Below are 15,467 nucleotides of genomic sequence, written 5' to 3' on the forward strand. Positions count from 1 at the left end.
TAAAATGGGCCTACACAAACTCGTCTTTGAGTCATTTGTTGTGGACCAAAAAGATTCACACTTCATCCGAGTTGCCTCTGACTTGGCGTCACCAACCATCCGCAAGCCGCGAGCTTTCGCCATTGTTAGCGTTCTGAATTTGCGTGCTTTGATCAGGGCCGTTGATCTTCCAAGGTACGCTCTTCACATATTATATTTTTCGTATGATCTTATATAATCTTGATAGTTTTTGCATTTTTTGTTGAATTGATATGATGTATGCTGTTAATTGGGGTGCAAAATTGTACAATTGGGAATTGGAGTTCTCTCAGCTGCTATATGTTTAAAAGTTTGCTGAACTATGTTGATCAAGAAATGGATGCGGAATTGGTGTTAAATTTCAATGCGTCTCGGGTTGAAACTCTCCCCTCGCTTTAGTGTAGATCAGAGTAGTAATATCGATTGTAATCGCAAAAGAAAAGAAAAATTCAAAACACTTGGTGTAGATGAACACTAGTCTCTTTTGGCTCGTTCAATTTAACTCTAAAGAAGTTCATTACTGTCAATGATTTTCTTACTGGCCAATTTGATTTGTTCATTTCTTGTGTGTTTGTTGATGAATGGTGTTGAACAGCATGGTAATCTGGGGAGGGCCCGTCCCCAGTGATTGCATTGGGTTCGCTGGTTTTTGAAAGCTTTTCACGTACATTTCCAGACTTTACACTAATCTGTGGTGCTTTCACCTCTGCGCAAACATCGGAAACCAGACTTTATTGTTATCCAAAAAAAGTTGAGAAAATTTAACAGAACCAATGATGCAAACCGCTTCATATCTTCATCCGTTCTCTTATTTTTCTGACAGGTATCTAGTTTTATAAATGTTCACTTCTTATTGTTTTTTCTTTTCTTTCTGTGTTCATGTTTTTTGAATTTTGATTACTGTTTTGAAACATATGTCAGAAGAAGCCTTTTAAAACCAGTAGGGTGGATTAAATCACAAACCCCATATTCAAATCATCTTGGTAGGAGAGTTCCGATCACTAGAAGACCTCAGTCGTGTAAGTTTCTCTTGCCGAAGCAACAAACCAGATTTTTTGCAGTTCCCAACACAGATGATGGCCATCCTTCTGCCTCTGTGTTAGAAGATTCAAACACAAATCATGCACCCAATCCGGAAGTGGAGACGGTGTTGCACAAATGGTCACCTCCCACGTATTTGTGGAGGGGGTTTTCGGCCCTTATCCTGACAGGACAGGTTATTTTGAGAACTTTGAAGGGCAAAGTGCATTGGCGAAATACACTTGAGCAATTAAAGAGAGTTGGGCCAGGTTCAGTCGGGGTCTGTCTCTTGACTTCAGCATTTGTTGGCATGGCCTTTACAATCCAATTCGTTAGGGAATTTACTAGGTTAGGGTTAAGCAGAGCCGTTGGTGGGGTTTTAGCCCTGGCTTTCTCAAGGGAGTTGAGTCCTGTAATTACATCAATCGTGGTTGCTGGGCGTATTGGAAGCTCATTTGCAGCAGAGTTGGGAACAATGCAGGTTTCTGAGCAAACCGACACACTGAGAGTTCTCGGGGCAGACCCAGTTGATTATCTTGTCACTCCAAGGGTGATTGCTACCTGTATTGCTCTACCGTTTCTGACTCTAATGTGTTTCACAGTAGGGATGGCATCCAGCGCCCTCCTTTCCGATGGCATTTATGGTGTTAGCATCAACATTATTCTGGATTCAGCTTGCAGAGCTCTCAAGCCATGGGATATAATTAGTGCAATGATCAAGTCACAGGTTTTTGGCGCGATCATATCGATTGTGAGTTGCGCTTGGGGAGTTACCACTATGGGAGGAGCCAAGGGTGTTGGGGAGTCAACAACTTCGGCTGTGGTTATATCTCTTGTTGGGATCTTTATCGCAGATTTTGTACTGTCTTGTTGTTTCTTCCAAGGAGTTGGAGATTCATTGAAGAGGCTATAAGCGGTTGTTGATAAGCTAATGGAGAGTCTGAAGCGTGAAACGAATCAAAGTATCTGAACTTGGCTGCGTGGTTTTCATGCAATGGCCGGTCAGCTTGTAGTACTCAATGGTTATTGAGGGCATTATTTACAGAGTATAATATACATTGTTTTTCTCCCTCCATCATTCGTTAATGCCGAATTCTGTGAGGAGAGCAGTTTTTGGAGTAATTTTGCATTAAGAATCATACAGATGACCTCGAAGCATCTCATTGCAAAGCAAGCGGGCTCGGCGTTGATAGTCTTGATGTAGGGTTTTGTACATCTCCTTTCACTGTTAATGCATGTAGCGCAACAACTATTATTCTGTGTCACTTTACCACTTCTTTTTCGTGCCAAATTGCTACTTAAATTTGTTTTTCCATAAAAGAACTAATTGATAAATTGGGCGGTGAGCATCACCGTGACTCAATAATCTGGACATTAGGTGGCATATAACGATCAATATATATTTCGTTTTGATAGAAAGAATATACAGTGAAAGGCAGCAACAGTAGCCATGGAAATATTATCTCAACATCCAGTAATCAGTTTCGTTACAGAAAATGCAGAAATATTAGGGAATCCAAGAACAAAGGCAGGCTGTGGAACGGATCACATCAACTCTCAACGTGTATAGATTTCTCCACCGCTATTCATTGCATGTTTCTATAACCTGGGGTGATGGCGAGGGCGAGGAACGTCCCAGTCAGTCACAATGTGATTGCGGGTGATCTCTTTGAGTGAACGGCATCCACTTAATGCCATGGTTAGCTCAAACTCTTCACGCAGCATTTGCAGTACCTTTTTAATGCCAGCCTCTCCTTCAGCAGCCAAAGAGAACACCACAGGGCGCCCAATCTGTGACAGAAGTGAGTCTCAGTATGTTTTGATAGACAGTATAACGAAGAACATAAATAAAACTCTGGCTGAATGAACGGATTTTGTTCTACACTTTCACTAGAGTAATGGCGATAAAACCAGCATAGTTAGGAGACTAGTCTGCAGCAATACGGACCCTTCATAGTATGCACATTTTCTTAACTATCTCGTTATACCCAGCATGGTATTTCGGAAGGTTGCATCAGAGAATTGGAGTTAATCTTTTCGTGGAGTGCGTGGGTGAGTAATATATGGATAGATTAAGTGCTTTGATATGGAAAAATCATTATCAAAACTCTACTTACAAATATGCCAGAGGCACCCAATGCTAATGCTTTGAAGACATCTGTTCCACGACGAACACCACCATCCAAGAAAACAGGAATGCGTCCTTGTGCACCTTTAACAACCTAGTTATCAAGACAGCGGCGCCATATCAAAACATAATGAACAACTAGGATCATGTCATTGCAGGTTTACTCAACACATCTGAGGAGATGCACCCCAAACAGCTAAAATCAAGCTTTTGTACCTCTTCTAGGGCCATGATAGTCGAAGGGACGTAATCAAGTTGGCGAGCTCCATGGTTGGACACAATAATCCCAGCTGCTCCGGCTTGTACTGCAATCCTTGCTGCATGATATGAGCGTAGAAGAGTTATACAAGCATTACAAACCTATCAGAACGGCGGAGAGAAGAGGAGTTGAAATATATACCATCTTCAGCAGTGAGAACACCCTTCACTAGGATAGGCAGTGAAGTGATTGTCTGAAGCCACTGCACATCCTGTCCAAATAGAAAAACCGATCATCAGATGTGCATCAACTTTTTATTAAAAAAATGCATACATGTCGAGAAAACATCGCTTCCTCACAAACGTCCAGCTAAATATTCCCAGCCAAAACACCTTCCTTCTTTTAAATTTTCGTACTTTTCGTCAAAAGAAGGTAGAATCAAGATCTGTACTTTTAAATTCCTTCCATTGAATAGATATATAACACATTTCTTGACATTCCGTCCTTTTCTGTTGTTGGATACTTTTTAAACTGTGTGTAGATGGCTGAATAACTTATGAACACCAGTTTCAATTTGCGCATATTATAAGCCTTGCTTAGAAGTTCGTGTATCTCTAACATTCGTCTTCTCTGACATACCTTCCAGCTAAGAGAACGATCGATTTGACCAGCAACGTATGAAGCAAGTCCAGAGTCAGCAGCCTGCAAGACCCCCACACAGCAGATTAAACATAAAAAACATTGTTCTTAAAATTAGGACAGCACAGTTTCTACTCACTTTGTCCATCTTTCCGAGGTCCAAACCCTCAAAGTTCTTCAGTGTCAAAAACGGAGGCAAAGTAAATCTGCAAGATACCAAATAAGAGGTATTAACAAGAGTGAATTTTCCCACATGTAAAGCTTACATCAAATGCCGAACTGAAATAGTCTTATTGAACCGTTAAAAATAAAATACACACGTACATATACAAATCTTCACCAAATTTATTTATCATACAAGGTTGATATGAATTTTTTCAGCAAGTGGTATTGCTATAACAGTTATGGACATGAAGTTGACCTGTTCTTGATGTCAGCTTCTCTGCGACCGAGCCTTGGGGTATCAACTGTAAGAGCAATAGCCTTGAACCCAGCCCTTTCGGCTCTTCTGACCAGCTGAGCAACCACATGCCTGTCCTTGTAGACCTGATAATAATGACCCGAAAAACATGGAACGCGTAAGGCAAGGAAACAATTACACAAAAGTCATATCTCAAGACCAGGCACAATTAGGTACCGTAACTAATGAACAGAAATGGAATTAGTAATTTAAGCTTACATAGAGCTGGAAGAAACGGATTCCAGGTCCAGTTGAAGCAACCTCTTCAACACTTGAAGTAGCCCATGAAGACAAAGTCTGAAACAATCAACACAGGGTAGATGTAAAGAACACAGACATAACTTGTAATATAACAGCAAACCACCATATAAAAATCCACAAATAAAATGCGAGAACCCATGGGCTTAAGATCTTTATTAGTGTAATGATAGCTATTGAAAGACGATGAAGGTCAACGACTCAACGACGTACCATGATTGTTCCAGCTGCCGATGCTGCCCTTGCAGTAGCATATTCACCTGCAAGAATTCACATATCATCATCAGATGGACTATACCATGGCCTCTTTAAAGAGTATCAGGTATGACACTGGATGCCATTTTACAATGGATCAAGCAGACGTGTGCCCTTTGTACAATATTCTCATTGTTCTCAAACAAATTTACACAGATTAAAGTTCTCAAGCTCAGCAGCACACTGGATGGTGACTATCCTTGTTGAAAGTATTTTAACCATGTAACCTCGGGGTGACTTGCTAATCAATAGGTAGTAAATTGTTTGCAACACAGTAAATAAAGATATCAAGGTAACTCTTATGTTGTCAACAGCTTACATGGGGTAAAGATGAAATTAGTACACATGGTACAGTACAATTCAAACGCAATATCCAAATATCAGTGCGAGAGCAAGGTGAGATGGCCCACCAGTTGCGCTATGTTTTCCCCGAATGAAAAAATTACTGAAGCTTAATAAGGTGAAACAATAGCATACCTTCAGGATGAGCCATTTTCTGCATGGCTGTTGGGGCAATCATGATTGGCATTGAGATCTTGAAGCCCAGAACAGTGGTGGTCATGTCTATGTGGCTCACATCAATGAGAATACGGGGTCGAAACCTATGTTTGATGACAATATGTTTGTTTCATGAGAATCCCAAAACTGATACTTTCTTTATACAGGAAAAAAAAGGCACCGCTAGATGAATATTATCAAGTGCTGGGTATCTCCGGATAAAGATTGAATTCTTACAGAATTCTGGAGAAAGCATTTCTGTTTTCAGCAAGAGTCCACTGGTCCTCTGCTCCTGATGCGTAGTAGTCATAGACCATCTTTGGCAACTTCTCCTTCGCGATGGCCTCATACTCGCTGACGTTGGTTATCTCCATTTTAGAAGTTGCCTGTCAACGCTTCCCTGAAAAACATGTATTTAACATCAACATCAAGCCAATGAGATCATATTCTGCGTACGCAAACAACTTTCTCTTCCCTTTTTCTCTTTTTCCAGGAAGTTGGAAACAAGAAAGTGTTCAAATATCAGAAGAAGTAAAGAACACAGATCTGCGTTAAGAAACAGTGCTTGCGCGCGCACACACAGACGACACACCTAACTGAATCAAAACCACTGATCATATGTACTCAGGGTGGCAATAAAAGATAGATTACGACCCCATGTCAACTACAAATGTGGAAAAGTAAATCCCTTTGATATTCAATATGATCATGCATTAATGATCAAAATGATTACTTAAGAGTAGTCGTATCGCTTGTAAAAAAAGACTGAATTCACTGCAACATACAGCGTCTCGAGTCTCCTTAGTGTAACTTAGAGTTGTATTAGGTTACAATCTTTCTTTCTTTTTTTTGGGCAACAAGTTACAGTCTTTCCAAGCAGTTTGACAGTACTAGTAAAAGAAAGAACACAGAATTGAAGGGAAATGAAAGAGCAAAGGACCGAGAGGAAGCCGACCTGAAGTTTGAGTCCAGGACTATGCAACAAAGTGCATGAAGAGGAAGCAGTGCAAAGTAGATATGGAAGAGATAATACAGAGAGATTATAAGTATGGGGTGACATGCAGACAAACTGGGTGGGGCTCATGTATTCTTTCCATAATTTCATGAAAGAGAGATAGAGAGAGAGAGAGGGAATGGATGAGCATTTGGAGGTGGGAATTGGAAACCAAATCGGATGAGGGGAAGAGAGAGGGTCTCATCCACAAAACCCTTGTGTGTTTCACAGTTTTCCTCCTGCATTATTATTTTCTGAACCCCAAAAAATGAGATTTGGGATAATAAGGATTTGTCATTTTAATTAAAAAAATAGAAATATTAAGGACAAGGGTCAAATTTCCCTCCTTTTATCCTTCTTCAGTGTTGTCATGCTTGACGTTAGATGTCTACTTCCAGCCAAAGATGATTTGTGAGTCTTTCAAAATCTTGATTGACTATCTGATCCTTCAAAATTTTAATTTGATTACACATGTTTATCAATCAATGTTCTATATAATTTTATCGCTAAAAAGTAAAAATCGAAAAATATTTTGCATATTATTGTAAACACAAAATTTTCTGCGACAAATGAAACAAGAATACGTGTACAAAGTAATAATTTGTATTAATGAGAGTTTAGGGTTACAATCTTTGCTACAAAGTTTTGACTTTTTGATTCGATCTTCAACGTTATAGAATATATGTGTAGAGCTGTTGATCCAAGGAAACAAGGAAAGCGGATGTTCAATGTTTTCATGAAAAGTAAAATCGACGGAACACACCGGTATGGTGATTGGAACTAAGGATGGAAGTTGTTATTGCAATAGTCTAGGCCTTTAGCTCAAGGGCAAACGAACCGAACTTTTTCCTGCAATATCGGTGTTTTGGAAGGGTGGAGGAGAAGGGTTTTCTAGCCCCATGTATTACAACATGCCATTATCGGATAATGTATGCACATACCAAGAAGATAAAGTCATGTATTGTATACTAGTATAAGAAAAGTCGGGATTGTTTCTAGAATTGGATTGGATATCTGATGACATTCGGTGTATGTTGAAGGCTGGATTGTTTCTAGAATTAGATTGGATTGGAAATTTAATAAAATTTAAGGTATTGAAGGGATCAGATATGAAAGAATTTATTCTCTTTTATTCCTACCATTTTGTTGGGTTGAAGGGATAAGTTTTCTTAACGAGTGGTACACTTTCAAGTTTGCGATTCCTTCAACATACGTTAAACATAGTCGATTATCCAATCTCATGAATACCTAATAAGTATTTAATTTGTGTTTTATATAATAGATTATAAATTGTAATGTAAATGTCACATACCTTTAATTTGTAATTACGTAGAAAGTGAATAGTCAAAATAATTTAATTTGTGATATTTCATTGCTCATCACAAGCAAATACAGAGATGCTGATTGGCTACATTATTCTAACAACCATGTGGCTAGTCTTCAAAATTAATACCTAGGAGAGCAGGACTGTAAATTTAAGGAAAATTGATGAGAAGAATTTCAAAATTTTACATTTTAATCAAAAACTATTTACTAATTTTATTAAATGATAAGAATAAAAGAATTAAAAAAAAAACACAACTTGTCGAGCGTGCTTCCCCATCCCCTCACCACACCCCAAACCCAAACCCAGACCCAACCACACCCCTTGTCCATCTTTCCACACTCTTTTTTCTCCCGTCAACTATCATTTAGAGTTTTTTTTTCCTCTGTATAAGAAAAAAATTTCAAAGTGAATTACATTTTTTTAATTTTATTTTTGTGGTGGTGTTTTTCAATAGTAGTCAAGATGATGTGAGATTTTTTAATGCGCCAAGGATAGGGGTGTACATCACGTCTTTCTAGATAAATAGTAAGATTCTTGTATTAAAAAATTAATAACATAAAAAATAAAATTTCCCATTATTTAATAATAACACATGATGTACCACTTGTGTTACGGACACAAAGAAAATTTTCTTTGAGATGACACCCAAGCTAAAGAAATTGGACGGAGAGCTAATTATTGTAGGCATGTAAAAAATGTGAGTGAAATTTTAATTTGGTAATTGAAAATAGCTTTTTCAATATAATTACTGAGAACATAATTTTCTCATGGTTTTGATCTAAACAATCACTTTTGAGTTTATCGTTTTCGGCGCAATGAGTGTTTTTACAAGACCAAAAAGAGTCTAAGTTTCAAACCTTATGAATCTGAACCAAGAATTAAACACTATTCATAAAACTTGATTAATAAGTAGACACTATTTATGAAATTGGACCAATAAGTAGACATTATTTATGAAACTAGACCAATAATTAGACACTATTTATGAAATGAAACAAGAAATTTGGCATTATTTCTAAAACTAAACCAATAGATGAAAACTATTTATGAAGTTAGACTATACACTGTTTATGAAATTGGACAAAGAACTAGACACTATTTATGAAACATGATACTAGGCATTATTTATGAAAGTAAACAAATAACTATGCACTATTTATGAAAGTGGACAAATAACTAGGCACTAATTATGAAACCGGACCACGAAATAGATAATATTTATGAGACTGTACCAATTACTATACACTATTTATGAAACTAGACCTAATAACTAGGCACTATTTATGAAACATGACCAATAACTAGACATTATTTATGAAACTGGACCAATAAATAGTGTAGTACCGTTTAGTTTCATAAATAGTGTTTAGATTCATAAATAGTGTTCAGTTTCATAAACAGTGTTTGTAATGGACGCATGGTCCTGCGCATCGGGTTTTTTTTATTTTTTAAATTGTGTCATTTTCCTTAAAATTTAAGTTCTTGTGTCATTTTTATTAAAATTTGAGAGTTTTTCATTAAATGAAATTATATTATGATTTTTTGTTAAAAAACTTAGACCGAGCCATTTTCATGAAAGCTCTCTCTCTTTTTTTTTTTTTTTTTTTCCTTTTATTTTCTATTTTTCTTTTCAAAAGGGACCAGTTGGTGTCTTTGTTACCACTGTTCACCTTTTTGGAGGTAAAAAAAACTCATAAAGAATTTCAGCTTTTTCTAGAAATTCATCTCCAATCAGTGAGCTACCATGTGATGGTTAAGGCCATCTCCAATCGACGGGTCCAGAAGATCGAAAATACCCCAAAAACCTTCTCCAACTGAGGGCTACACCAGAAGGCTTGTGGAATCTCTGAGGGCCCCATAGAATCTGAAAGGGCCAAAGGGCTGGAGAGCTGGCCAGAAAAAATGGAAATCATGTCGGTTAAAATCGATAGGAATACATTTATACTAAATAATATGAATGTATTCCTATCGGTTTTAATCGACAGGAATGATTCTAGTTTTTTTTTTTTTTACAGTTTTATTATTATTATTTATTTACGAAAATTTTCCTATAACTTCTATTTTTCATATTTTTTTTTTAAATTCTATTTTTTTCCTACAATTTTATCTTACAAAATTTGTAGTTTTTAACAACATTTAACAAATTATTAAAAACATTCCTAGTTTTTCATATTTGTTAAAAAAAAACATTTAACAACATGAAACTTAAACAACATTTAAGTTGTAGTTTTTAAATAATAAATTATGTTTGGCCCTATGGTGCTCGGTTGGAGACGGTTTTTTGTGATAGGGCTAAAACGAGTCCTCTAACCCTTTGTTCCTCAGTTAAAGACGGGGATAAATATGACCAAACATTAATATCTTGGAAGATCAGAAAACTAAAACGAGTTATGTGACCAGCCATTGGTTAGATATGGCCTAAGCACTAGCTTTTTACTTTTTGGGGGCTCTAACGCATGCACCAAAGTGTACAAACGCATCATAAGTCAACAATCGAAATAATGTCAACAGTCTTGTGCCACCCTACGCCCCTCTTGAATTAAACACAAAGGAAAATTCAATTAGCCTACCAGACCTTCCAATTTGATTCGACCAACTCTTTTCCAAAAAATCCACGATCCATTGCCAATTTTGCGGTTGCTTCTTATGTTCTTGCTTACCAGAAAAACCAAATAAGAAGATCCTGTTCCTGTTTCCTACTCATTCCTTTCATGAAAAGCTACATAATCGGCAAACGTTCATTCGGATTGCAAACATTTCTCAAAAGCACTTTTCCAATACTTTGGTTGAAAAACGCTTTTTTGCTATTCGCGAACGCTCTCTGCACAGCGAAATAGGTCTGTTACAATCCAAAGCTGCACAGAGTTTATCTGCATACCTCCGTTTCCAATCTGTTGGGTCGTCAATGGCGGATCGGATGCGTAGTTTCTTTAAGGGCGAGGTCCTCACTTATGCCTACCTTCTTCTCTACATCGCGCTCTCCAGCGGCCAGATCTTCTTCAACAAGGTTGGTACTCACATTGCTTTCCATCTGTTAGCATTCGCTCAACATCTGGTCTTATCCTTCGTTTGGTAGGTGGGAAAATGTTGGTGTGAATTTTCTGGGATGTCAAAATTGGAGAAAACCCCATCAGAGTTTGACTACTTACATGCGTATGGTGTAGTTTGGGATTGGTTTTTGGTGTTATGGAAACCCATTTAGTGTAATTAGTAGCAGCATTGTGAGTGTGGGTGAAAGATAAATTGCATGTTTTGTGATTTTATTGATTTGGAAATTAAATCAGGTTTTAGTTTTTTGTTGAAAGTGTATGGATTAAGCGCTGATGGATGATTTTGTTGCCTGTGCCTGTTTATTGAAGGAAATGAAAGGAAAAGAAAACGAAAAGAAGCAGCTTTTCGAAGAAGCATTCTAATAAACTAGCTCTTTTTCCCTAATTGCTTTTCCAGGAGCAGTTGTTGTGCGCTTTTTTTCTCTAATGCACTGCAATGCATTAAAAAATGGAAACAGAGAAGCACAAAAAGTTGAGGAGGTGCTTTAGAATTTGCCATGGCAAGAATTTACACAAAAAGTTCACATCTTGTTCTCATGACGGCCATCTTAGGGCCTTAGCCTTAGCATGAAATTTATTGACATCTAGAGAGAAATACATGCATAGCTTATAAATACCCTACGTTCTGGTATTTGATATGGTATTAGTTTCTCAAGAAAATCAACGGTTTCACTTGCTTCCCAACATCTTCTTTGATTATGATTGAGGACCGTGGATTGTTATTAAAAAATGGAAGTCAAGTACAGCTTTGAAGGTCTCGTTCTGGTAATGTCGATAAGATAGTCGGGGGCTTTCTACAATACCTAACTTTAGGGGAATTTGTTAGCAAACACTTTGTATTGAAACAAAAAGAGTGATAATAAAATTTGATAAAGGTCTACAGTAAAGAAACATAAAGCACCCTCTGCATGTCTGTCTGTGCATGATTGCGTTAATGCTCACCATATCAGCATTTTTTTAGTTTGATAGCTCCTTGTTACTTTATGTTGATTTTTAGGTTTCTACTTTCGAAATATTACTCTCATTTATTTTGAAAGAAGTAATTGAATTGTTATAATTTGTTGAGATACATTCCTGTGAGAGGTTTTACATGACTTACATAATGTTTAAATTGTGGAATGCAGTGGGTTTTGTCGTCTAAGGAAATAAACTTCCCTTATCCTCTTGGTTTAACTCTGCTTCACATGGTCTTCTCCTCTGTCTTATGCTTTTTACTCACGAAAGTTTTTAAGGTATGCTGGTAACTAAATTTTGTGATAATCATTAAATTCGAATTTTCCAGTGTTAATCAAATTTATCTTTTTTATTCTGGTATTTTACAGATTTTGAAGGTTGAGGAAGGAATGACTGTAGAAATGTAAGTAAAGGAGGGAATACACTTAATTTTACATTTTTTCCCCTCATAGATGGTTTCTGTAGAATATTACTTATCTTTGTGGAATTAAAGATAAATTTAATAGTCTCTTTCGTGGCGACCAAATAATTAGGGATTTATGTTCGTATCAAAGCTTGATGGTGCCAATGAGCTATTTTCATTGTTTCAGACGTATAAAGATAATGATAATGACTTTTGGCTCTTAATTAAACTGATTCCAGCTATCTTATGAAGATTAAATATGCTATGAAAGTATAACACACTAAGCCGTTGGTGTTCTTAGAATCAACAAGTTGGATTGTAATTTTTGGCTTGCTAGTTGCTACCCATATACAATTCCCTCCACGGGTGAAGCATGTGGAATTGAAGTGATCCTATTGCTGACTTGAATTGCTTGAATTTTTTTCCTAAAATGGGAAAGAAAAATACTTGAGCATTTTTTTCTAGCCGGTCCTTAATACTAAGATCATTTATCCTCTGACTAGTCAATCGTTTATATCATCTCATGTTTGTCTACTTTTTTACTGATCTTCCATTCAGAATCTAATGAAGTTTTAGTTATACAGATATGTGACATCGGTAATGCCAATTGGTGCAATGTTTGCAATGACTCTTTGGCTGGGAAATACTGCGTACATGTATATTTCTGTTTCATTTGCACAAATGTTGAAAGCAATCAGTAAGTTTTCACTACTTTTTTTGTATTTTTTTAATCTTCTGTAAAGCCTCGGGGCATCCGGAGCAATGTCTTTTGTTTTATATGATGGTTGGCCCTATGGCTGTCTGTTTATTCAGCAGTCGGAAAGTACATTTGTTCAACAAGTCTGGCGATTTATTTATACAGTTATCATGATTAGGAATTCTCTATCCGAGTCTGATTTCGTAAACAACATATGCATGCAGTGCCAGTAGCTGTTTTCATTCTTGGAGTAGCAGCAGGACTTGAGGTAATGAGCGGCAGAATGCTATTGATCATGTCAGTGATAAGTTTTGGTGTTCTTGTGGCTTCTTACGGTGAAATAAATATCAGCTGGATTGGAGTAGTTTATCAGATGGGAGGAGTGGTTGGAGAAGCTTTAAGACTTATTTTTATGGAGATTTTTGTTAAAAGGAAGGGTCTCAAATTAAATCCAATATCTCTCATGTACTATGTTAGCCCGTGCAGGTATACATTTCTACTTGTAAAATTCCTCAAGCTTTGCCTTTCTACTTTATAAAATATTTTACACCAGTGTGATTTGAGTATTGAATTTGTATGCAGTGCTCTTTGCCTCTTCGTTCCATGGATCTTTTTGGAGAAATCAAAGATGGAAGAAAATAGCTCATGGAACTTTCCACTGCTTGTGCTAACACTTAACTCTCTGTGTACTTTTGCCCTCAACTTATCAGTTTTCCTAGTGATCACTCATACAAGTGCCTTGACCATTCGTGTTGCGGGAGTTGTCAAGGATTGGGTGGTTGTCTTATTGTCTGCCATTATTTTTGCTGATACAAAGCTCACTCCTATAAATCTGGCCGGTTATGCCATTGGTAAGTATCTGACCTTGTGTACATGTCTTAGCACATTGTCTCTTTTAAAGACCTCTTGTTTGTTTTCTAGAATCATTGTTTGTCGGTGATGTATTTTGAGTTCTACATATTTCTGATTTTAATGTATACCGCCAGGTTATACGTAGTTTGTGATGTTATAATAACCCAGAGGTCTTTGAGTTGATACCAGGTTCTGATTAGTAGTATACAATTTTGAGTTTAAAGTGGCTTAGTTTTTAGGTGTTCATTGATATCTGATGGGGGATGTTTTAGACAACACAGTATCATATCTTTTCCTCTTTTGAAGTGCAACTCGGAAATACCATGTTATAAATGAAGAGTAATGTCGACATGTTTGAATGCATAGTTTTGATTGACAAACAACATAACGTATCAAACTTTCTAGTAAGCGAACATTACCTACAAACCAATACACACAATAATGGTACATTAATTTTGTTTTGCAGCCATAGCAGGTGTAGCAGCATATAATAATTATAAGTTAAAAAAGGAAGTCTCTAAAGGCAACTCTGAAGAACCTGAAAGTTCTCAACCTATACTAACGGCTGCATCATCAAATTCTGACAAGTAAAGATGTCACAGGAGCATTCAGCCTAGTTATTTTTGAGGTATGTACAAGCTACTTGTACATTTTGCAAAATGTTTGCTCCCGAAATCCATCATTTCCTAAAATCTTTTTGGGTTGCTACATTGCAACTGCCCAGAAATTGATGGATTCTGTAATACAGTATTGGCCCTTGAGATTACGGTTTGTTGAAGCCTTGGTGGTTAAGCTCTTCCGTCTTTATATCATTGTTGCAGCTGCTCCTGTGGCGGGTAAATATTGTGACGGTTTGAAGCAAAACTGCAATTCAAAGTCCGAAGATGAGAAATTCACACAATTGTATCAGCATCACAGAGGTAGACATTTACTGATGGCATTTTAAAAGTTGATGTGCTTCTGCTAATCATAGATGACTTATCTGTAAAGCAAGTGCCAGATTCACTGTCATAGGAACACACTCGGTTTATAACTTTCTTGATGACCTTTATAGCTCACATTTGTATCGCTGCATGGGCACATACGATGCTGACTCTGTCCAAGATTAATAGTTTGAACCTCTACCGTTTTACATGATTAATTACATTCTCAGAACTTTGTATTTAGAAGGTAAGGTAGCCAGATTTCCTAGGCCATGTTATGTGTAGAAATTTTATTTAGAAACTGAACCGGAAGCTGTGGTTTGGCACACGGATGACCTGGTTGGGGATGCTTCGGTTCTACTTTGCTCGGAAATTAACAAAGAAGTAGGTTCTATGGCGTCCAAAGTGACTGTCGCATGTGTAGCAACCATTCCTCCTCCCGCGTAGATGGAGAAATTCTTCGATGGGGACGGAAAAATCTCTCCTGTGAAGGCAGCAGGCAAATTGTTGACCATATGACCCTACGTGGGAACCGAACTTCCAACATCAAACAACAAATTTGATCGCTATGCAGATTAAACTCGTTCAGGAATATTTATTTTTTTGACAACAGACTCTGTTGGGTTGTGCTTGTTTTCTCATCATAACACAAGTCGTGCACAAATTGTGGAATGGGTGCACGATCATTTCTGTACTGTTGGGCTTTTGTGAACATGGATGGGTCTAAAACTGCCTAGTTTTCAAACCGGCCGAACCAAACCAATTAGATGCGATAGAAAACATTTGATGGGA

General features: G+C 37.2%; 3 protein-coding genes across 6 annotated transcripts; 2 read left to right on the forward strand and 1 right to left on the reverse strand.

Annotated features, from left to right (window-relative positions):
* The first annotated feature begins 46 nt into the window (after window positions 1–46).
* LOC137729916 (protein TRIGALACTOSYLDIACYLGLYCEROL 1, chloroplastic-like) lies at window positions 47–2,829 on the forward strand. 2 transcript variants are annotated; one of them, XM_068468969.1, is made up of 3 exons: window positions 47–174; window positions 614–841; window positions 940–2,829. In XM_068468969.1, exons 2-3 carry the CDS (start codon window positions 792–794, stop codon window positions 1,949–1,951), a joined length of 1,062 nt encoding a protein of 353 aa, XP_068325070.1. In that variant the 5' UTR covers window positions 47–174; window positions 614–791; the 3' UTR covers window positions 1,952–2,829. The 2 variants fall into 2 exon arrangements, with proteins under 2 accessions (XP_068325070.1, XP_068325071.1); XM_068468970.1 differs by having other exon boundaries at window positions 943–2,829.
* Window positions 2,418–6,696, reverse strand: LOC137729915 (glycolate oxidase). The gene is made up of 12 exons (XM_068468968.1): window positions 6,431–6,696; window positions 5,713–5,875; window positions 5,455–5,579; window positions 4,936–4,982; window positions 4,684–4,761; window positions 4,426–4,550; window positions 4,144–4,210; window positions 4,005–4,067; window positions 3,567–3,636; window positions 3,383–3,483; window positions 3,156–3,260; window positions 2,418–2,829 (listed from the first exon to the last, which is right to left on the reverse strand). Exons 2-12 carry the CDS (start codon window positions 5,847–5,849, stop codon window positions 2,638–2,640), a joined length of 1,110 nt encoding a protein of 369 aa, XP_068325069.1. The 5' UTR covers window positions 5,850–5,875; window positions 6,431–6,696; the 3' UTR covers window positions 2,418–2,637.
* A 3,865-nt stretch (window positions 6,697–10,561) lies between these two features.
* Window positions 10,562–15,452, forward strand: LOC137729694 (probable sugar phosphate/phosphate translocator At3g14410). Of its 3 annotated transcripts, none has more exons than XM_068468700.1 (8): window positions 10,562–10,803; window positions 11,971–12,078; window positions 12,169–12,203; window positions 12,788–12,900; window positions 13,125–13,386; window positions 13,483–13,751; window positions 14,219–14,380; window positions 14,477–15,452. In XM_068468700.1, the coding sequence occupies exons 1-7, from the start codon at window positions 10,702–10,704 to the stop codon at window positions 14,341–14,343; spliced, it is 1,014 nt and encodes a 337-aa protein (XP_068324801.1). In that variant the 5' UTR covers window positions 10,562–10,701; the 3' UTR covers window positions 14,344–14,380; window positions 14,477–15,452. The 3 variants fall into 3 exon arrangements, with proteins under 3 accessions (XP_068324801.1, XP_068324800.1, XP_068324799.1); XM_068468699.1 differs by having other exon boundaries at window positions 14,501–15,452; XM_068468698.1 differs by having other exon boundaries at window positions 14,574–15,450.
* Window positions 15,453–15,467: the final 15 nt, after the last annotated feature.

This window comes from Pyrus communis, chromosome 3 (assembly GCF_963583255.1).
Source record: "Pyrus communis chromosome 3, drPyrComm1.1, whole genome shotgun sequence".
NCBI lineage: Eukaryota > Viridiplantae > Streptophyta > Magnoliopsida > Rosales > Rosaceae > Pyrus > Pyrus communis.

What these genes read in the sequence shown, in the direction of transcription:
- LOC137729916 (XM_068468969.1), top strand. Translation starts at nt 792, where the DNA reads ATGATGCAAACCGCTTCATATCTTCATCCGTTCTCTTATTTTTCTGAC. An exon ending in TTCTCTTATTTTTCTGACAG is followed by an intron (nt 842 to 939) that starts GTATCTAGTTTT and finishes AACATATGTCAG; the next exon opens with AAGAAGCCTTTTAAAACCAG.
- LOC137729915 (XM_068468968.1), bottom strand. Translation starts at nt 5,849, where the DNA reads ATGGAGATAACCAACGTCAGCGAGTATGAGGCCATCGCGAAGGAGAAG. An exon ending in GAAGCTGACATCAAGAACAG is followed by an intron (nt 4,211 to 4,425) that starts GTCAACTTCATG and finishes GGTATCTTGCAG; the next exon opens with ATTTACTTTGCCTCCGTTTT. An exon ending in TGGGTGCCTCTGGCATATTT is followed by an intron (nt 2,830 to 3,155) that starts GTAAGTAGAGTT and finishes CTTCTGTCACAG; the next exon opens with ATTGGGCGCCCTGTGGTGTT.
- LOC137729694 (XM_068468700.1), top strand. Translation starts at nt 10,702, where the DNA reads ATGGCGGATCGGATGCGTAGTTTCTTTAAGGGCGAGGTCCTCACTTAT. An exon ending in GAAGGAATGACTGTAGAAAT is followed by an intron (nt 12,204 to 12,787) that starts GTAAGTAAAGGA and finishes TTAGTTATACAG; the next exon opens with ATATGTGACATCGGTAATGC. An exon ending in TACTATGTTAGCCCGTGCAG is followed by an intron (nt 13,387 to 13,482) that starts GTATACATTTCT and finishes ATTTGTATGCAG; the next exon opens with TGCTCTTTGCCTCTTCGTTC.